Source organism: Aptenodytes patagonicus, chromosome Z (assembly GCF_965638725.1).
Source record: "Aptenodytes patagonicus chromosome Z, bAptPat1.pri.cur, whole genome shotgun sequence".
NCBI classification, from domain to species: Eukaryota; Metazoa; Chordata; class Aves; order Sphenisciformes; family Spheniscidae; genus Aptenodytes; species Aptenodytes patagonicus.
The window spans coordinates 36877608-36899428 of record NC_134982.1 but is presented as its reverse complement, the minus strand read 5'-3'; the positions used below and the strand labels follow the sequence as shown (position 1 = coordinate 36899428).

At 40.2% G+C, this 21821-nt stretch overlaps 1 protein-coding gene across 1 annotated transcript in view; it reads left to right on the top strand.

Annotated features, from left to right (window-relative positions):
* The first annotated feature begins 718 nt into the window (after positions 1-718).
* Positions 719-21821, top strand: part of PSIP1 (PC4 and SRSF1 interacting protein 1) — a 38196-nt gene continuing 17093 nt past the window's right edge. Inside the window, exons 1-10 of the mRNA XM_076363260.1 lie at positions 719-761; positions 1302-1482; positions 2573-2649; positions 7190-7328; positions 12461-12577; positions 15434-15541; positions 16102-16164; positions 18378-18516; positions 20243-20318; positions 21222-21447. Coding sequence (XP_076219375.1) covers positions 1411-1482; positions 2573-2649; positions 7190-7328; positions 12461-12577; positions 15434-15541; positions 16102-16164; positions 18378-18516; positions 20243-20318; positions 21222-21447 — 1017 coding nt within the window. The 5' untranslated portion in view covers positions 719-761; positions 1302-1410. The remainder of the gene's footprint in view (positions 762-1301; positions 1483-2572; positions 2650-7189; positions 7329-12460; positions 12578-15433; positions 15542-16101; positions 16165-18377; positions 18517-20242; positions 20319-21221; positions 21448-21821) is intronic.

The following is a 21821-nucleotide window of genomic DNA, read 5'->3' as shown; positions in this document are numbered from 1 at the left end:
CCGTCCCCTTTAACAAACGAGGGTGCTGATAATTAGCTACTTGCGATCTGTGAATGGGGCGACATCCAGGGCTGGGAAGGGCGGGAAGGGCCTCAGCGCAGGGCCCTAGACTTAAGCGTCGGTGAAAACGACTCTCGGCGAGCAGTTGTGACTGAAGTGGCGCATGGCCCCGGGCCACGCCTGTCCCGGGCTGGCCGCCGCGAGGGAGCGCCGCCCCGCGCCCGTCACCCACGCTGCCGCCTCACTCTTGGGGGAGAGCGAGTCGGACTCGCGGGGCCGGCCGCGGCCGCTGCCTGGGACGGGAGAGGAAGCGGTGCGGCACACGGCGGTGCCGCTGCCGCCCCTCGCGCCGCCGCTGCTACCGAGGGCGGCACGGCGGGACGCGCCGCTCTGGCCCCTCCTCCTCCTCCCCACCCCCGCAGCGCCACGGCCACCCCGCCCCCCCACGCAAGGAGGAACGAGCCACTTCCACGGCTGAGGGGAGAGGGGGTGAATGAGGCTCGCTCGCTTCCTTCCTCCCTGTCCCGGGGCGGGCGGGCGAATTCTTTTCGTGGCTGCCCCCGGTCGCCCTCAGACGCGGAGGCGGGAGAAGCCGAGCCGTCTGTTTCCGGCAGGGCCTGCGCTGATTCCCCCCCCCCGACACCCCCCACCTCCCCCACCGCCCGGTTGCGGCGTGCCGGTTGGTATCACCCGCCTGGCGGGAGGAGGGAGCGCGGCCGTGTCTCCCGCGGCGGCGGCGGCTGCTGCTGCTGCTGGCGGAGGTGGGCTGCGGGCCGGGCGCCGGCGCGGTGGGTAGCGAGGCGCCAGACCGCCGCGGCTGGGGTGGCGGGAGGGAGGCAGGGCAGGCAGACGGGCGGAGTTTCGCTTCCGCGCCCCCTGCCCCGCTTCCGCGCCATCGCGCCTTATGTGTGGGGGGGTGGGGGGGCGGGCGGCGCGTCCGTGTGGCGGGAGCCGTGTCGGCTGGGAAGGGGGAGCTTCGGCCGCGGCGGGCGAGCAGAGCCGAGCCGAGTGTGCGCGGGGACGGGCGAGCGAGCGGCGGGCAGGCGCTCCTGGCTGCGTGCGGCCCGGCCCGCGTGGGTATGCGTGTGGCGTCGGTACCGCGAGCGCGCCACGGGTGGGGGCTGCGGGCACGGCCGTTGGGCTCCCCGGGGGCCTTTCGGCGGGGATGAGGGGCGGGCGCGGCGCGGTGTCCCCCGGCTGTCGGTTGGGGGGCCGCCCGCCCTTGCGGAGCGCGCTGTTGACGTCCCCTCCTGTGTTGCCCTTGTCTCCGCTCCCCCGCCCCGGTGTGTTTATCCCGGCAGCGGGACCTCGGGCGGCTGGCAGCGCCTCGGTGGCGGGGGCTGGAGGTGCAGACCCCTCCCCTCGGCCCAGTTCGCCTGGCGGCAACAGGCGTCACGTCGGTGAGAAAACATGAGCCGAGATTTCAAACCCGGAGACTTGATCTTTGCCAAGATGAAAGGTTATCCCCATTGGCCAGCCAGGGTAAGGCACCCCCTCCTCCCCTGCAGGCCGCGACGCCCTCCTGCTCTGTACCTGTCCTCCGCTCTCCCCCGCCTCTCCCGGCCTCCCCTCCTGCTGTTTCAGCTTTGTGTTGCAAGCAGTGTTTTCAAACACCCGTGGAGAGCAATGCGGTTAAACCGCGTTGCGCCTTCAGCCTCCCCTCCTGTGAGGTTGGGCACGGTAGCGCGCCCGTGGTTGGAAGCGACTTCTGAATCCCATTGCTGATCCCGTGCTCTGGTGTGCTGTTGGCTTACCCTTGTCTGCAGGTCCCTTCTCCTGTAACAAATAGCCCTCTCTAGTAGTCGTTAGTTGTCCTAATTTGCATAACTTAGCTTTTAGGAATGAAGACTGCGGTATGGTAGCATGATGTGGGAGCTGTGCAGGCACCTAACTGTTCCCAAATAACTGCTCTTTTTTGACAAAAGAAAAACACGGAAGTTATGGCAGGGTTACTCTTTACTTTTAAAGTCAGCTATTCCTATAGTGCTAAGTGCATGCGATAAGTTGTCCAGTCCTTTTTCACGTTCTCCCTGCTCCCTTGGAAGAGGCATGGCAAGTTCTGTGAGTACTGTAGGTCATTTGGTGGTTGTGGGAATACAGATAAAAGACCAATTATGAGGTATTTAGCTAAGATGCTGGCTTAAGAATTGTTTTTTAAAAAGTTTATTGACCTTTCCTTTTTGTAGCACTTGACATTTGGGCTTGGGCAAGTTACCAGCTCAGGGTAAGGGTAGGAAGTCTTGCTATTGCTTATGCTGAAGGAGGGGTGGTATTTGGATGAAATTGAATTGTGCCTTTTACCTGTAGCACATCATGTCTCTCCTTTAAAGAAAGTGGTCATGTGAAAAGTTTCTATAACATGAGAAGCGTTGTCACTTCCTGTTGTTGCTAATACTGTCTTTGATTCTGCTGTATGTTTTAACATACAGTTAAAAAGAGATCTTGAGACCTGCTTTACTTCTCTGTAGCTTTTTTTTTTTTTACTTCTTTAATGCTTAACACTTTTACTTATTTCCCCCTAGACTCTTCTTAGCTGTTACTTGACTTTAATTATAGTCTGTCTTTTCCATAGGTGGATGAAGTTCCTGATGGAGCAGTAAAGCCTCCTACGAATAAAATGCCTATTTTCTTTTTTGGCACCCATGAGACGTAAGTCTTTTATATTTAAGGGTCATATTTTTCTCATTGTAGAATGCTGTGACAAGAAGTTAACGGCTTGTCTGAATGTACTGTATTTTAAACCATAGCATTCAGTAACAGACCAACTCTTCCTAAATTAGTCTCTTTTGACAAGACATGCTTCTCTAACATTTGCTTAAGCTATTCAAGGGAATGGTAGACCATAACCATACCATGTACACTTTCCTCATCAGAAGAAAAAGAAAATCCTACCCACAGTGGTATGACTGATAGGTTTTTCTTTCTTCAGTAATGGACTTCAGTTACAGTCCTGTATGTCCTCAAAATCCTCAACCATATATTCTCAAAGAAAGTGAAATAAGGCTGAGAACAGTGAAATAGGCAAAATTTGAGAAACAGACAAATAGTCATGTATTTTTTTTTTCTGAAAAGGTTTGGGGTTGTGGGTGTTGGGTTTTTGTAAGATCTGGAGAGAAAAATGAGGAAGTGCAGTTAGCTTTAATACCTGTCAACCTGCAAAATATTTATCTTTGGGTACTTTCAGCATTTTGCAATCATACAGTATTTGCTTTGAGGGACTGTATGTCTTCCATTGCTAAATTTGATTGTAAATATGCTGGGGTTTATGCAGTTCTATCTTCTTGAAAATGATCATGTAACTTTAGCATGACTGGTTGTCCTAGTGTAGATTTCTAAGACTTCAAATTCAGTGCTACATTTGCTGTCTGATTTGTTTAAAAACAAAAAACAAACAGACACCACCACCCCCCACCCGCCCCCCAAAAAAAACCCCACAACCCCAAAACCTATAATGGTGTGTTTTTAATTCGGCTGTTTTTCTTAATAAAATGGCAAATGGTATGTAAACAGGTCAGAGATAGGAGATTTGTATACAAGTACTCTCTTTCTTGCATTTTGTGGAAAGGCCTTGGTTTTTTTCTTCAACTTACTAAATATCTATTGAAATCTCTTTCATCTGGTACTTCGCATCTATCTTTTGGTAAGCCATGCTAAGACAAGGTATATTGTCCTGTTGAATTAAGGAGTAAGCATCTTCTATTCTCTCTGACATTGCTTGTTACTTGGCTGTTTTTTAAGAAATGATTTCCCTGTGAAAAAGATTCTGTACGCTTGGCTCATACACCCATGCATTTCTTTAATTGTTCTCATCTTTCAATAGGTCTTTCTGTGGTTCAGTTTTTGTAGTTTGGTTTTTTTATTGTGTGTGTAGTTTTGTGGGTAAAGAGGGGTTCCTGGAATGTGATTCAAGGTTGCGAGGTTTGAGTCTTGTCCCTTTTTTTGTAAAGATAATTTTAAATAATACAGCAGGTTACCTTTTTTCTTACTTTTTTTTCCTCAGATGAATTTTTTTTGGCAGCTGAAAACACAATATCGCTGTGATCCTGCCCTTGGTAACGTGTGTCATTCTGGATCGTACTGGGGTTTTGTGCAGTTGTAAATAAGTTCAGGGACATAGATTGAATATAAGGGAGACAGAAATAACTCCTTATCTAAAGCTGTAAAGATACCTTTGCAAATTTTGAGAAGCATCATGGCCAATTTTATATTTAGCTTAGGCTCCTGAGATATGCTTGGGTTTGGAAGTTTTCTTTTTTTTTCCTTTTTTTCTTTTTTTTTTTCCTTTTTCTTTTTTTTTCCTTTTTTTTCTTTTTTCCTTTTTTTTTTTTTTTTTAGTTTACATGGGTAAATTTGAAATGTCCGTTCCTCACTGATACTCTTACAAAATAGAGTTTTACTGTGGTCTGGTTTTTGTTAGGCTGTAGGTTCAGGGTTACTACATTTTAGAGATCCATACAATTTAAGAGAAACTTCTTGTCACTGTTTCATACACATTGCAAAGTACAGGATGTTCCATGAGCCAGCTGTCTTGTGGCATTTGTTCTTTGAGCATGTCACTTACATTGTGCTCCTTAGAGTGGTAACAGCTGAAACCTATTTCTGTACAGCAGATACCTGTAAGTAACAATAGGAGGGAGCAGATCAGGTAAACAAGGAGAATGCTGTTCCATGGCATGTAATTTTGTTTAGGTTTGTAGCTGTAAGTAGTGACTTAGTCATCCATCAGGAATTGGGTAGAGCTAACAATTTCCTGTACTTTTTCATGGGAATTAAAATAAATTTGGTAAACTTGATCTCTGCTATGCTTCTCACAGTTCAGGTTACATACCTGTGCAAAGTTAGACACTATGTACCTTCAGCATGTTAGTAGTCTGTACATATACAGCCTATCTTACTGTAAGTAGTGGCAACTCTAAAAATCCAGATAATGAGTTAAATCAAGTTAAAAAGTCCTTCTGTATAAAGGATGATGTTTTCAAGCTGTGTGGAGGGTTACAGTAGGAAAGGAGGAGCTATGGGGAAAAAGAAAAACAAGACTGGCTTGGGAATAATTCTTACTTGATTTTTAGGAATAATATTAATTCAGTTTTGCAGATTATTATAAACAAGTATAAACTCGTACTTTGATTGCTATTGTTTGATTTTCTCTAAGTTTTGTCAAAACACAACTAAGTGTGTTGCTACCTGTGTGCAGTGAACAGATATACGCTTCTTAAAATACGCTTTGCGAATTTGGTGGAGGTTTGTTTTGTTTATTTCCATACTGTGTTAATGCAGCAACAGTACCTTTTTCTAAACGACAGTAATAAAATAGATACTATTTTAATACGAGTTTTATTTGGCTCTGTTGTGGCAGTAAATCACATCAGTGCAAATTTTGGTTAGTCACAGACAAACAAAAGGTCACACTGAACTCTAGTTTCTGGACCCTATATGTTAGGGTAATCTCTCTTCATTTGATTTTCTTGTTCCTTTTTCTTCTTAGTACGTGGGGATTTTACTACAGCAACCCAGTAAGCTACATGACCTTTTCACAGTAGCCGGTTCCTGGTGTTTTTCAAAGCCTGAGCAATATGGGTAGAAGCTTACAGACCTTGGAAAAATGCTTCCCTTCAGGGGATAGGGAAGAAAGGAGGCAATGTTTCCTATTTTTGTCTCTCCCTATTGCTGTTTGTCTCCCTCCCCATCCTTTTGGTCTGGTTAAGTAGGCTTTGCAGGTGCATGTTTCCCACACCAGCTGAATCCTCCCTAACCATGTCTTGCAAAGAGGTGGGTGATTTGCAGTCTAATCTGTCACAGGGGCTTACTTAATACTTCGTACACATAGGTGAGTGTTTTACTGCTGGAGTAGGAAATGCTTAAGCTTTCTAGGTGATCATATGTTCTTTTTTTTGTTGAGTAGCGTGTAAGTCTCAAGTAGCTCTTTTTAAAGATGATGAAGAAAATAGGAGAGTGGAGCTTAGAAGTATCTATTTAACTTTTCCATGAGCCGATAGTTTAGAGAGCAAGAATCTGCAACTTTTCAATAGTTGGATATAACATATATACAGACAAAGCTGTGACTAGGCACAGAGTGAAAATAAGAATGTACCACCAAAGTGTTGCCTTTTTCTGTTAGCAGCATATGGATTGCCACAGTGAAATCCTAACTTCAAAGGTCATGAAAGTAGAGCAGGAATTAAACAGTCTTTGTTCTTCAGCATAAACGAGAATATTGGTTCTCGGTAATATGTTACCTTGTTTTCCCAAGTCTATCTTAGTGAAGCTAGCAGTGTGGATACTGTGACTTTTGACATATGAGAAAAGCTACTGGGCTAAAAGCTTTAGTTACACAGCTTATAGTAGGGGTAGTGCTATGCAGGATTGTTGTTTGTTTGTCTGACAAAGATACGCAGGCAGTGTTAAGACCTCTACTACAAGAGTAGCTTAAATAAAAATCATATTTTTTTAGTGTTTACTTCATCAAGAAAAGGACTGGGGGAGAAACATAAAATAAGGAACAACTTAAAGTTTTTACTGGTTAAGTTCAGTAAATCAAGTGATGAGGTCCTATTGTCACACACTGAAAAATTCCTAAATTAATGCTGAATTACATAGCATACTTACAAAGATGTGGGCAGTCAGTGTATTCAGGTGTTGCTTTTTGGTGTCCAATACACTAAAAATCACTCTTAAATTTTCTATTTTAACTGGATTATTTTTAATTTAATAACTTCGAAAGATTTTCTTTGTTAGCTTGGAGCCATTTCTTCTCCTTTAAATTATTCTCTTGCCTTACATTGTCTAGATTCAAGGATTCTTTATTCTTAACATTTAAGCCTGATTTTTTTTTCTAAGGAAGCAATTGCTCTTTCTGTTTGTTTGCAAGCTACTCAGTTTTTAATTGCTCTGGTTCACAGTAGCTGGTTGTCCTATCAGCTGCAATCTTAAGACGCAGCACTGGCTGTTTCTTGCCCAGACACTCAACACCCTGGGAAGGAGGGGGTCCGTATGTGTGGTGGCAGTAATGGAAAATTTGGGCTGTTGAAGGCAAAAGTTGAGAAAACTAAAGACACTTACGTAGCAGAATTAGTTGTTCCAGTAGTAATGAATTTCATATCTTAATAATATTTGGTGTTTACTTCTCCTTTGAAAAGACTAACCATTTAAAACCTGAAATTTTGTGCTTTTTGTTCTTTTTCTCCTTAAGGGCATTTTTGGGACCAAAGGACATATTCCCTTACTCTGAAAATAAAGATAAATATGGCAAACCAAATAAAAGAAAGGGTTTTAATGAAGGGTTGTGGGAAATCGACAACAATCCCAAAGTGAAGTTCTCTCATCAGCAGGTAGGTTATGCAGAGTCTGCAAATCTTTGTTGCTATACTGTTGGGTAATCAATTACTGCTGTTGTTCAACTGTGGATTAGACTGTTTTTTTTTTTTTTTAATTTTTAATTGATCTCAAGTATTAATAGCATAAAAGAGATGGGGGGTATTGTCTAATTGGGGATATCTTTATTATAGTAAGCTCATGAGGGATCGTGTTGACAGTTTCGGAGCACGAGGCTAAAAGTTTAACACTTTTTACAGTACACATCAAATTTCACTTATATATATACATACTTATTTATTTATACTTACAACTATATATATTCTGAAGATAGTTATCTTTGGAACTAGCTGTATGACTATGCTTGAAAAGGGGTAGGTTTTTTGAACGTCAGTCACTCTGTGCTTCTTTCTGTCCTCTAAACTCAAGTGCTTTTCGCCATTAGCATCCTTGTAAGATTTCAGCACATGCTTTCTTAGCATACAGTATTTTCCTTCTAGTGGTTGGAAGCAATGTGATGCTTGCCTTTTGCCCCCAAACTGTCACATGACTAGCTTAATTCAATTTTTGTCCATCAGTAGTTCCTCGTTTCTTGCCCTCTTGGTAAATCTTCCAAGCTTAAACTGGAGCTATGCAGTGCTACCCATAAAAAGACCTAAATTTAATCTGAAGACAAAGAAACTGTCTTGCTTGTTTTGTCTCTGCCTATCTGCTCTGAACATTCTGTAGCCTCTTGGTTTTGCTATAGACACTGGACCCTCATCACATACTGGGGCCTCTAGGCAATGCTGCAGTAATAATAAAAAGAATTGGTATCATTTGGTATCACTTGCTGCTCTTACATGACATGCCAGATTGCCATTTCAGCACCAGGTAATCCCTGCTTCATAAGATCTCCCAAGTTACTGTGTTTCTAGTTTGAAGGAGGGCATGGATGAAGAGTTAAGAAGTTTCTGAAGTAGAGGCAAGAGATAAGATAGTGTGCTTCAGATGTACACTTTTTCTGCTCTGGGATATGGAAATATGCTAATCCCATCGTCACAGTGGGAAGGACTGTATTAATAAGGGACAGATTCTTTCTGTTCCCATAAAATATGAGTCGGTATACCTTCTTGTTTTCTTTGTGACAGCTTAGGAGAGATGCTCTGTGGATGGCTGAGGCAGTTGTGAACCATAACTGAGTTGTATGTTACCAGTCATTCTAACGACGTGAAAATCTGGGTATAAACAATCAACAGTAACAAGCTTGTCTAATATTTTGTTTCATAGCAGGAATCAGTAACTTTAAGCAGTGCTCTGGGTTGCTTTCATAGCATCTCAGATATTCCTAAGTACATTTCCAATTGGAAATACACAAAACATGCTGCCAAGAGATGCATACAGACTGTTTTTTTTAGTCTAGCAGCTTTTCTGCGGGGTTTCCACCTTTTGAGTTCCATTCAGGTACTTCACTTCAGCTTCAATGATAGCTCTTTCACAGGCTGTTCCTGTGAACTCTTCAGGTTTTGTGTAGAGCCATTGGGTTGTTCTTTGCCATTTTTCCCCCTGCTGTTTCTTTACTTAAAAAAAAAAAAAGGGTTTTTTTTCACGAGTCATATTTAAAATCTGTTCCTATAAGTGAGCCTTAAAATTACTGGAAGAAACTTTTCTTAGTAGGGATGTTTTAATTGGAGTACTGTGTCCAGTTCTGGGCTACTCAGTACAAGAGAGACATGGACATACTGGAGAGAGAGTCCTACGAAGGGCCATGAAGATGGCAGACTGGAGCATCTCTGTTATGAGGAAAGGCTGAGAGAGATGGGACTGTTCAGCCCAGTGTCTACAAATACCTGAAGTGAGCGTGCAAAGAGATGGAGTCAGGTTCTTTTCAGCGGCAGTGACAGGACCAAAGGCAGTGGGCATCAATGTAGGAGGTGAAATGTAGGAGGTTCCCTCTGAACATCAGGATGCACTTTTTCACTGTGAGGGTGACCGAGCACTGGCACAGGTTGCCCAGGGAGGTTGTGGAGTCTCCGTCCTTGAAGATGTTCAAAAGCTGTCTGGACGTGGTCCTGGTCAGTCGGCTCTGGGTGGCCCTGCTTGAGCAGGAAGATTGGACCAGGTTGAATTACAGAATGAATGAAGTAGTGCAGTAGACTTGTGCAAATTTTCTTCTGAATTTTCACCTTAACTTTAGAAAGCCTTTATTTTGATAGCCTTCTCTTTCTATCCTGTGCTGTGCATTGTTAAAAATAAGTTTTATTTGGGGCAAATCAAGCCCTTAGGAATTAGCCAGCTCTTGTTTTTACTTGCGGGCAGTTCTTGTTGGTGCTAAAGGAGTACATCTGTAAATGGCTGACTAGATCTGACATTCTGTAAAACACATCAGGATGTAAATAGGCAGAGTAAGTGTTACTTGATCTGAAATAAAATGGCCAGTAAGGGTCTAATTCAGAGAGAGTTTCTTTGAGCATCTTTGATGTCGTCAATCAGTCATGGATCTTCATGTTTTTTCACAAAGCACTACCTTTTGGGTTCAATTCTTAGAATTGAAATACTATGTCATTGTTCTGCCAAAGATGATAGATAAGATGGAGGAACATCCCACTTTTCCAACAGTAAGAAAATTGTCGTATGATATTTGGGTTTTGTTTTGGTTTTACTTGTTTCAGATGTGCTGAAATGACCTTTACTTCTTCAGTATTTTGCAGGATAACATACGGTTCACAGTGATGAGAATTCAGAGGTACCTTAATTCATGTTCTTGTTAGTTCCCTTGGTGTTTGACTATGTTGCAGCTTTCCTGTTCATGAGGATGTTGCCTTAGCATCCTGTTCTCAAAGCTGGAGAAACGAGTGTGTGCAGTTTCTCCCTCCTAATAATAAGGGAAGGATGCTTATCTGCTTGGTAACAGTCTCTGTGGCTGTCTTAACAGCTAAGGGTTTTTGGAAAGGTAGGGCTTCTGGGTGTTTTAGGCAGGGAAGAAAAGGAAGTTTAAGAATGCTTGATGTAGCTATTTAGACAGTTTTACTGGGAGTTTATGGGGAAGCTTGTACCTGTTTTAAGGGAAGCAGAGTGGTGGAAATCAGCTTCTGAGGCCCCTCTTTCCCATCTTTGCTAAAGAGGGGTATGGCACAGGCAACAAAACATTCATGTCAGGGGATTTGGCACAATTTAGCCAATTCATATAAGCTTTTTGTTACTGATTCTGGTAAAGACAAACACACGCTTAGAGAAACATGCCTCAGCTTCCTTCCAGCCACCTCTGCTCCCCCTCACTGGTCTCCAGTCTCCTCACTGCACATCACAGTCAGTCCCTTGGGGGAGTTGATGGTGGCGCAGGAGACTCGGGCCGGTGTGTAGCGGTTACTTTGCTTTTGCTGTTCCTTGTTTCGTACTCAGCGGCTCGGGGGTGGGCTCCTCCACTGGCTGCAGTCCCCTCAGAGCTGTTCGTTCTGTCCTCTCTGAGCCCCTGCTGAGGCAACTCCTCTGGGCTGGAGTCTGGCTTGGGTGACTCCTCGTGTGCTTCCTCTTTCCAGCGTCCCTCCTGCCCAGGCATCTCTTTTGCCTCGGTGTTCCTCATGCCCTGCGCAGGTGTCTTGTTCGTGCATCGGCATCACCCTTCTGCAGCATCTCTCCAGCTCTCCTCGGGCAGCTGCTCTTCTCTCAGTGACTCCTTCCCGTAGTTGCTTTGGCGGAGGCGCCATGCGCTCTCTGGTGGGCGCAGTTTGCCTGTTGCGGAGCCAGCTGGGACCGGTTGTGACTGGCTGGGGCAGTCCCAGACAGGGTTCCACACAGGTCGCCGGCAGCCGGCACCGACACCTGCCAGCGGTTTTCCCCGGTGCAGTGTGTGAGAGAAAGAAGATCAGTGTAGGCAGCGAGTGATCTCGGAAGTGAAGGCAAGTAGTTGGTTATGAAGACTGAGAGGAAAGGTAACATAAGTATACTGATTAGCGAAGACACTATTTTTCCAACAATATTTTAAAGCAGAATAGTGTATTATGGCCTATTGCAGTATTCAGTACGCATTGGTGAATGGACAAATTTTTTAGCTGAGGTCTCGGAGGTGAATGAATGTATCTTAAGATATTCCTTGATCTCTATATTTGATCTACATACAATTCTTTGATTTTAAAAAAGATTCTTAGAGTTAAGTGAAGCACAGTTACTGGGCAGTAGCAGGGAAGACAGGTTAGTTGTCAGAGCCTAAAAATTCAGGGTGAATAGATAATTTTGTGTTTGGCCGCACAGCAGGTAAGGTCAGAGGGGGGTGGGTAATCACATGGAGATGTTGGCAAAATCAAGCTTTTATTCTGGATACAGGATAATATTAAAGTGACAGACTTGTCGGCTGTTCATATAGAGGGATTGACTTGCAATTTTTTTTCTCTTTTTTTCTGTCCTTTTACTGGGCATATTTTGTCTTGGTAAGTCCTTCTGAGAGCCACGTTTTCAGTTTAACTGCCAGAACTGGCTGGAATGTTCTGAAAGCAGTATTTATTCTTTGCAGATGTTCCTTGTAACTGCTAGTAAGGGAGGTGGAGGGCAGAAGGGAGCTTGTGCCTTGGGCTTAAATCCAAAACCACTTCCTCGGTGGGGGAAAAATTAAAGTCAGGGGAGTTCTGCCAGCTTTGTTTGAAGGAGCTGATATTTAAGAGTGAGAATGCTATCCACAATGTAATGGAATAAAAAAGAGTAATTTTGGCTTTACCTTCTCTATTTCCATGTCTTTAACTTCAATTCTTTAGCCTTTTTTAGAATTTTTTTTTTCTGCTCATGTTTTCAGGAACAGGTAGTTGGCTCACTTAGGACTGATAACTTATTTAAAAATGCACTTTTTGGCAGTAGCATCACAAGTTATATTTGACAAAAAACTTTTTTTTTTTTTACTTATACATAAGAAAAACCTTACATTGCAGTATTTTTAGTGTGAAAATAAGTTACTATAGCATTAGAGCGTCAAAGTTTGATAATGAAAATGCAGTTGAAACAGAAGAATGTGGAAATGAATGAAATAAGATAGATTTTAATATTCTTGTAGTTGTAATAGGAGGTTCTTTAGGATGATGCTTTCTTCAGTAACATACAGGTGGCAGAACACCTCTCAGTATTGTTATTCTGTAGTTCAGGAAGGGATTTAGATCTCATTTTTGATGTTTTTATATTGAAGTCCCATCCAGCCATTAACACTCCTATCAAAGAAACTGTTCAAGAAAGCAGTCAGGAGCCTGCTGAGGGGAGTGAAGAAAAAGTAGGAGCCAAAAGAAGAAAGTCTTCTGTCCCAAAAGTAAGTGACTGAATTCATGTTTAGTTCTACCAGAAATGTTTTTAAGTGAAAACTGTATTGCCAAGTTTTTACTTAAGTACTTTAAACTAACGGTGTTTTACTGTTGTAACTGCCTTGCCTTTGCTTCTTTTCAGATGTACCTATAGGAATATTCTTGTCCTTCTGTATTCCTTTTAAGGTGCTGTACATGTTTTTGAAAATTAATTTCTTTACCAGTCTGTATTTCTAAATCATAATACACTTCAACTAAATTCATACAGCATTACTTCCTAGGCAGGAGAAGGTGGAAATGATCACCAGGATTGAGTTTTAAGTTTCCTTTTCTATTTTTGAAGACTTTTTAGTATCAGGCAGGTATGACCGTCTCTTTCAATTATGACAGTTTTTGTTGAAAAGCCTAACAGAGCATTAGTTTCTGTCTGGGCTGAAAGGGTTCTTCAGTGTATTTTTCTGAACAGATTATAAGAATCAGTTTGAATTAGGCCATTCTCCTAATGGACTAATTAGGGTATAAATGGATATAAAGGATTTCATAGCTGTATCAGTTGAACTCTGAGTCAGGAAAGCATCCATGAGTAATTGGTATACAGTAGTTATATAGTAGTTATATAGATAGAGTTTAGCTTCTTTGCTTTGTAAATGTAAATTCTAAATACTTTAGAATCCTTCCAAAACAAGATTGTGTTCTCTTTAAATATATTGTATTCATACTAAGAAAATGCATTTCTGTCTGAAACATCTTTGTTTCAGCTTACTGGTGCTGCACATAGTTTGTACTGTAAGAGGGGAACCTTCCTAGCTTATTGTACGCTTAATGATATTAGTGTAGCACACTGCTTAGAACTTTCTCTATCCTTAAATGTTTTGTCTTGTTCATGCGGGGTTATGTTTTTGTATGGCATGGAAGAGATGTTGTGTGTCATCTCTTCTCATTTTTTTTTTTTAAGAAGAATAGAATCCTAAAATGAGAAAAATCATGATGCAGATGGGATTGATACATTTATGGTATCTCATTTATTTTTAACTAATTTCTCGAAATTACTACTGTACAGGATGAGCAGTGCCCTTAAATTAAGTGTCAAACTATTTGCCTGAATTCTGACTGTTTTCCTTTTGACTATTTGCCAAGATTTAATGTAGTTTTTCTGTAGGTGTAGCTGGCTGTCCTTTAGTATTGATTCACAGTTGCAACTGAAGAATTTGCAATGTGTCAAATAATAGAGGATGTTCTTCATGTAGGATTAGTGTCTAGTAGCTGTAATAGCTTGTTTTTTCAAGAGGAAAAAAGACCTTTGATTGGAAGAAAAACCTGTGTACTGGTAGTACACTGATGATGTTGAGAGTTGTTTTGATGAGTTGGAGACTGCAGAGTTATTGATGGGTTATTTCTCCCAACTTCTTACTACTTAGTGTTCCTTAATTTAGCACTTCCACACGTGGAAGGTCAGTGTGATTTGGGTTCTGTCAGCTATACTTTAGGAGCACTCTTGAATATGTAATTTCCTGGCAGTATTAGTAAACCAGTGCTGTTCTTCCTTCTTGCCCATGCACACTGCTGATAAAAGCATTTGTTCCCCAGCATTTGCTACTGCAAGGGGAAAGCTTCTTTTAAGCTGGACTGGTTCATCACTTTGCTTCAGTGTGAATTTAGGCAGCAAGCAGCATGTGCTAGTGAGAATGGCAATGACTTAGGCGTTATGTTTCTCCTGAGAAGTGCTTTCAGGCTATCCTGAGCTGGCACTGTGAAAGAGAAACAGGAAGACATAAGAGCTGTTTAAACACAAAGATGGAATCGAAGATCCTGAACGGGTCCTTCTACACAGATTTCTGTAATTAGTCTCAATCAGTTACAGTTCAAGGTAAACATGGAGCAAATTTACTCTTAACTCTTTTTCTTTTCATACTAATATAGCTATAACATTCTTTTAATCAGTCACTGTACTCTGGTTTTCTGTGGTTTTGGTGTACCAATGATTATTCTGTCTTAAAGTTGTAGTATCACCGAGTCTTTTTTACAGATTACATGTCTTCAAGTAACTAGAAATATTGCATGATAGCCTTGTGCCTGAGTTGTTCAAATTTAAACATTGAATAAAGCAACTGTAGCTACTTTAAAAGGGAATTTTACAAAAGGTGCTTGCAAGTGGGACAAGGCAATAGTATTAAAGTTGAGAGAATGAACTGAAGATTTAAAAAACATGCACGTACATAGGCTGCAAGGAAATGTTGATTATTTTCAAGTAAACTATTACAAACTCTTCATTTTTCAAGTCTTAACTGCTCACCTAAAACAAAAACTAGTATTTTAAGGTTTATAAAAACCTGAACAAAACAGGAAAAAAGGCATAGATTAGATGACACCCATTACCACTTATTACTGTGTCACACATGATAAAACAACTTGTTTGTGGTCTGTTTACTACATTAAGTCTTTGTTTAGTAGAGTGATACTCTTTGGTAAATGTGGTCTGTGACTCTGATATCCATCTGTATGTACAGATAAACAGTGATCCAAATTAATCCTGAATGTTGGCATGAACATTTAAAAGTACTTACGTAATGGTGATATGGTGAAAAAGTGTAGTTATGTTATCATGAACACAAAGTGGAATTGAAGTTCCACCATAGTACATTGCTGTATTTTGACCTGTTCTGACAACCGTCTGCAATCGTGTACTGGAGAAAGTGGTCCTGCCTTAGGCTTTTAATGTGTACCTAAGAAAGGAGTGTATCTACAGACTTAAATTATTTAAAGTGAAAAGCAGCCTGATGGTTTTTAGCATGTTCTCTTTTCACTATGAAATACTTTTTAATGCCCTTTTTTTTTTTTTTACTCTATGTTGACTCCCTTTGCAGTTATCCCCTAAAGGGGATAATAACTTACCTACAGAAGCTGAAACAGAAGAAAAGGAGATGGATACTTCAAAGGAAGATGATCTACCTTCTGAAAAAAACAGTAAAGAAGTATGTGAAAGCTTTTTCTATGTACCAGAGAACACTTTAATATTATGTCGATTGATGTAAATCTGTTACTGAGTACTAAGAAGCTACAGTTATTACTACTGTGACAGTCTCAGGAGCTGCTTAATTATATAAAACTCCTATGTGTTCACTTATGTTTATATTGAAGCTTTCATCAGAGAGGAAACTATTAGTCTGGCTTGTCTGTAAGTTCAATTAAAACAGGTGGAACAGGTTTTTTTAATCACTTACTCTGTATTGCAAAATGTACTTATTTGAAGGACTAGATAAAGAGTTCAGACAGACTAAAACATGACTACGTACCTTTATTTAAAACAGAGTATTATTTAGTACTTTTTTCTAAAAGATAAGAAATAAAATAGAATCCTGACTATCTGGTAATCAGGATTTTAATAACTAAAAGCAGGGGGTGTCTTCATATATATTACAGGATTCTTGTCTAAATTATGTGCCAGAGGCTTCAGTTGTGGATAAAAAATAGAATAATTTAAAATATATCTTTGTTTTGTTAAGACTTTTAGCACCATTTTTAATTTTCACAGGATGTGGTGAAAACAAATGATGCTTCTATTCCTAAGGTTGCTAGAAGAGGAAGAAAAAGAAAGGTAACAATATGTTTAATTGCTTCATCTTACTGGAATTTTTGGATGTGATGATACTGGATATTATTTTCTTTAATGACAGATTATGCATAAGTTGAAGTGCTTGTCACCCTCCTCCCTCCATTCAAATGGCTGAAAGATCTGTCGGAACGAAAGTTTTCCCAGAGGGGGTCGTACAAGTCTTAATTCTGTTTCAACTTACTGTAGAGTAGGGAGTTCCCATCTTTTCCCAAACAGTCCATTGCAAATAAGAAAAACTAAGATATAAACTGTTGCTAGACCACTAATAAAATAGTCTTTTGAAGGTCTGAAAAATCTATTTTAACATCTTCATCACACTGAAACTAACACCTGAAATACTCCACCTTTTCATGAGGTTGTGATTTTGTGGTCTGTTCAACCTGGGAAAAATTTGAGTTACTTTGAAAGAGGCAGTTCCAGCTGCTTGCTCAGCATGCTCCAGCCTTAATGTTCATGTGGTCACACAGCAAATCGGATCAGGGCACTGACCCAACTAAAAACTAGACTGAAGTGGGGCAAAGTTTTATTTTAGTTTGAAACCATTTTAACTTGTAACATTAGTATTGAAAGCAGGGATGGGATGAGTGCGAAATAACTGACACCTTAGTATGTTTATCACAGATAAGTAGCATGCTGAGTAGCATTTGCTTCACGAAAAAGATATGTGTTTGGACGCTCTTACAAAAATTACTTGAATATTTAAAAAATATAATTTAAAGACTACCTTATTTAAAAAAAAATAAATTATAAAAATAAACCTAAAATAAAATTCAAAGAAAGCTTCTAGTCTGAAGCAGCAAGAAGTTGAAAGAATTTTCTGTGACTATGCATGCATGTGATTTCAGCTTGTAAATGGGAGGGAAGCCTCACAGATGACACACATACAGCCCCCCAAAAAATCTCATTCTTTACTTTTTCAAAAAGCACTCAAATCCTGTGGTTTGGTGTTTTTTCTTCTGTTTTGTTTGAGGTAGTTTTGGGGGGTTTTTTTGTGGGGTGGGGTTTGGTGTTTTGGTTTTTTTTTTTTTTGCATCATAAGGCACTTCAGGCCTAAGAAGACTTCCTCTGTCCCATTTAGTAGCTTCAGCTGACAGACTTGTGTTTGGCATGTGCTGTGTGTGGCAAGGGGTTTAAACAGAAATTTTCATTACTCCAGGTCATTGCTGAACAGAAAAACGTAGTACTTGAAGGGATGTGGTGTGTGCTTGTGGGTCAGAAAAGAGGGTTGGCTATGCAGTTACATGACTTTGAATGCATTTCTTACTTGCCGTAAGAAATATGGTGTTTTCTTTTCCTGGGATTGTAAAAAAAGCATTTTAACAGGTATTTTTTTGTCTTCATTTAAGCAGTCTTTCTGTAGGCTGATGGAAAGCACAGTTAGTATGAGAGATGCACCTCTATTCTAAATTCAAGTTTGTCTCTGTTCTATAAAACTGTCTTTTATTATAGGTGCCCACAAAGAATATTACGATAAATATGTATTTGCCTGTAACTTTTCTGTTGCTGCTAGCTGATGTTCCTGCATCCAGGACACTAAATTCTCTGAATATTTTCTCCAGTTGGGATTTTTCTCATTTCTTTGTATGTGTGGATGTGGAATGTTTATGCAGGGAGATATGTATCCTTTTATCAAGATCTTCTTTTGTCATAAGTTCTACCTGTTTTTAAAACGCAACCCCCCTAAAATGACTATGTAGATGAAGGTCATGATGTCCAGTTAGTGCAGGTCAACATGTAATTTTTCATTGTGAATAATTGGCTATAGAGCTAGAAGCAGGTGTTTTTCTGAATAGCTCCATCTACTGACTTGATACTTTGCAGCTAGAGGAGATGATAGCATCTAAAAGAAGAGTATTTGGGGGGGGGGGCGGGGGGAGAACTTACCTGCTTAAAACTGGGTTTTGGCATGCTGTTACGGTGATCTTAAAAATACTTCTTCCTTTGTCATACCAAGATAGCTTATTGTTCTGAAGATGAATGGGCTGGTTGAAATGATATGAAACATTACTATATCAGGTAGTGATGGTATGGAGAGTTAGTGATATTTAAATATAATGTTACTAAATTTGCAAACTTCTTTTTTCATGTGTAGAAGCAATAGTGTAATAATGCATTTCTAGAAGTTTAAAACTGTTGTTTGAGAAATTGGTGCCCTGTGGTTTTTTTTCACTTGTGAAATTAATTCTTTAAATTAGGCTGAAAAACAAGCTGAAGCTGAGGAAGCAGCAGCAGTGGCAACAGCAGCAGTGGCAGCAGCAGTGGCGGCAGCAGTGGCGGCAGCAGCTCCTGTGCCAGTGTCTCCAAAAGTAAGCCCCAAAAGAGGAAGACCAGCAGGTAACTTTTAAAATAAAAATTTGATTTTTTTCACCACAGAAATACCTTAGTAGAGAATTAGTCAGGGAGCTGTCTCTTTCCCCTAAAGTACTACAGAGTATTTTCTCATGCTAAAGGCATTCTTTGCTAATAGATTGTAATGAGAAAACACCTCATCTCAAACTGAAGAATTCAGGTTGTAAATGGATTTAAATTGTTAGCATTAATGCTCCGTCCTCCAAATAAGACTCGTCGGTTTTGGGTACAAGCATCACCTTTAGAAAAGCCTTATTTGCAGAATGCTGCTGAACTGTAGATATATGATAAGGGCTCTTCTTGCATTGTTGCTCCGTAAAGGTTTATATTCTTTAAAGGTCTATAGAATACTTTAATTGTGTTAGAATATCCATAAAACATAAGGAAGAGAACTGGGGGACACACAGAGCCTGTAGGTGGAGCTCAGAGGACAGTAAAAACAGAGAGCTGGAGACACTTGTTTAAAAAGATGTTTAAGGCAGTCTGTGTAGATTGATAGACAAATGAAGAGAAGATATACTACTCTTTAAAATGTATAATTAGAACTATTTGGTGATTATTTCTGCAGTGCTTGTTTCTTTCAAAGTAGCAATGATCTAATTTATTGGAATTTTTGTGGTAAGCTTGCAGATATTCTTGAATTGATCATTAACTTCTACATCGGAAAACAGTTCTTGCAGCAGTTAAGTACATTGTATGAGCACCTAGTCTGGGAAACATAATTTATACTCATCTGTATCTGCTGACAGTACGAAAGTAACTTTTAGTGCAACCACAGTTAACTAGACTTAATTACTTTTGCCTTGGAAGCTGTGAGGAAATGACATATTATTTCAGCTCCCTTCCCCCCCTTTCATTACATGTACTAAGTGTACATTTTTAATATTTGTGTGTGTTTATCTTTACAATTTTTTTTGTTTGTTTGTACTAACTACTCTCTGTACGAGCAGGAAAGGATCTGTAAGAGATGCTTTCACCCCCTGTATAAAATGCCTTTTTATAAGATGTACTATGCAGCCTTTTCTGGTGTTGATATGATGCATGCATCTCTTGCTTAACAGTGCTCCATGCTAACACCAACAGAAGGTTAAACACTGAGTATTAAGTTTCCTAACCACATGGTCGCTGTGGTATTGGACAAGCATTTGAAGGATGTAAAGTGCCAGGAAGGCAGATACGCTGTTTGTCATATTCCTAACAATATGGTGAATCTGAGGAAATGCAGTTTTGCTGTGTACTGTAGTGTGGTGGTAGAACTTCTTGACAGTGGCTTGTTATCAAGAAAAGTGATGGAAGCCCCATGATACATCTGAAAATACTGGCAAATGGGCTGCGGAAGTGTGGACGCCAAATGACTTGTTTCCATTCTCTAATTTCAGACTTCTTCATGTTAGTTATGCAACATGTGAAACAAATCCTAACTTCACAGAGTGCAAAAAACCACAGGAATTGGTAGTTGGAGCCTGTGGCTAAAAAACCACCAAAGTTTAATTTACCAATTAGCTAAAAAAACTACCAACACTTTAATCAAGATCTCTTCGAAAAATTAAAGTTTGATACTCACGTAACACTTGAATTTTTTACAATAACAAAATTAGGGTATATATTTTGATTGAAGTGTACCTTCTGTCTCTTGAGTAAGAATCTTTCCTCATAGACAAGAAGGAGATGGTGGCTGTGGACTAACCTGTTATTTCTGTATAAATACTAGCTTCTGAAGTAAAGGTTCCAAAACCAAGAGGGAGACCCAAGTTGGTGAAACCACCTTGTCTTTCAGAGAGTGACTCGTGAGTTGTTCTGTTTTGTTTCTTAATATAAAGCTTCTTCATTGTAAACCATGTTGTTCCTTATGTTAAGACTTCATAATGAGTACTGAGCTCCCAACAGGTTTTTGCTCCTTTAGTATTCAGTATGAGTTGCTGTTTGCTTTGATGTTGTTATTTATAGCTCAGGTAATTAATACATAGTAACTCAAGGTAGTACATTTCTGGAACAAGAGACAGAGGATCTTAGCCTTCCTAACTTGTAAAATCTGTGCAAAATTCCTTATATAATTGTATGCTGGGTGAAGAGGAAAAGGTATTTATTAAGAGAAAAGACAACATCATGCAAAACTAAAATACTGAAATTTTTTTACATTTTTGTTTCAGAAATCTCTTCTGATGGAATTCCAACACTATTTGTTACCTAAACTTTGTTTTTACCCTCTTCAGTTCTTGTGTCAAGTCCTTACTGGTTCTAGTAACTGAAGGACAAGTTGAGCGTTAGCGTAGTTTTCTATAGATTACCAGATGCACAGTTTCAGTATATGTACACCTTAAATAGGCATACTTTATAAAACTAATTTATAGTCTATGCATTCTTGGTCCTGCAGACACATAGGTGTGTGGAGAACTTCTGAGCATTAACTCTTCTGCTTTGGATCTATGCACATATATTAACATTAGCTTCATTAGGGCGTCCATACTATTATTTACTTCTTTTTTTGCATAGGTAGTGGGCTATAATTTTAGAAAAAGACTGAGTATATTTTGAAGAGTCACTAAATGAACTGAGAGTGAATTAACTTCATAACTTTTAATATTCTGTAGTTAAAAAACAAAAAATCAACTTCCTGAGTTAGAAGAATGTGATGTTTTAAACTCACTGCAGATAATGGATATGATGCCTAAAACCTGTTAATGTTTTAGTGTTAATGAGGAGGAGAAGGCAAAGAAAAAAGGACCAGAAGAAAAGCCCAAAAAGCAAGGGAAAAAAGATGAGGAAAGTCAGAAGGAAGAGGAGAAATCAAAGAAGGAATTTGACAAAAAGGAAGGAAAGAAAGAGGCTGAACCAAAAAGAAAAAATGCTGTGAAAGTGGGTTCTGCATCAGCTTCTGACTCTGAAGATGATGGAGAAGAACAAGAAGGTGACAAGGTATAATTTTGCTTTCCTGATACATTTATTATAGAGGAAAGTATTATCACTGAAGATCTTTCTTGAAGTTAATGCCAGATCTTAGTAAAGATTGGAGCCCTGTGGCTGGCTAATACAGAAATATAGAATAAAAGTTGCAGAACTTCATTTTGTCAGATAATTGTTTGAGGAACTTCTTCGGTATTTTCTAAGAAAAGCATCTTTTCTAAGACACTTTTCTTTTTAACAAAGGATTTAAATGTAGCATTTATTTTGTCAAAAGGCTTTTTCCATCTATGTTCCTCAGAACACAGACTTTTTTTTCCTTGGGTGTGTCTAAGAAAACACTTGGCTTGAAATCAAGTTTTTGAAACATATAAAGCTGTCCCTAGCCC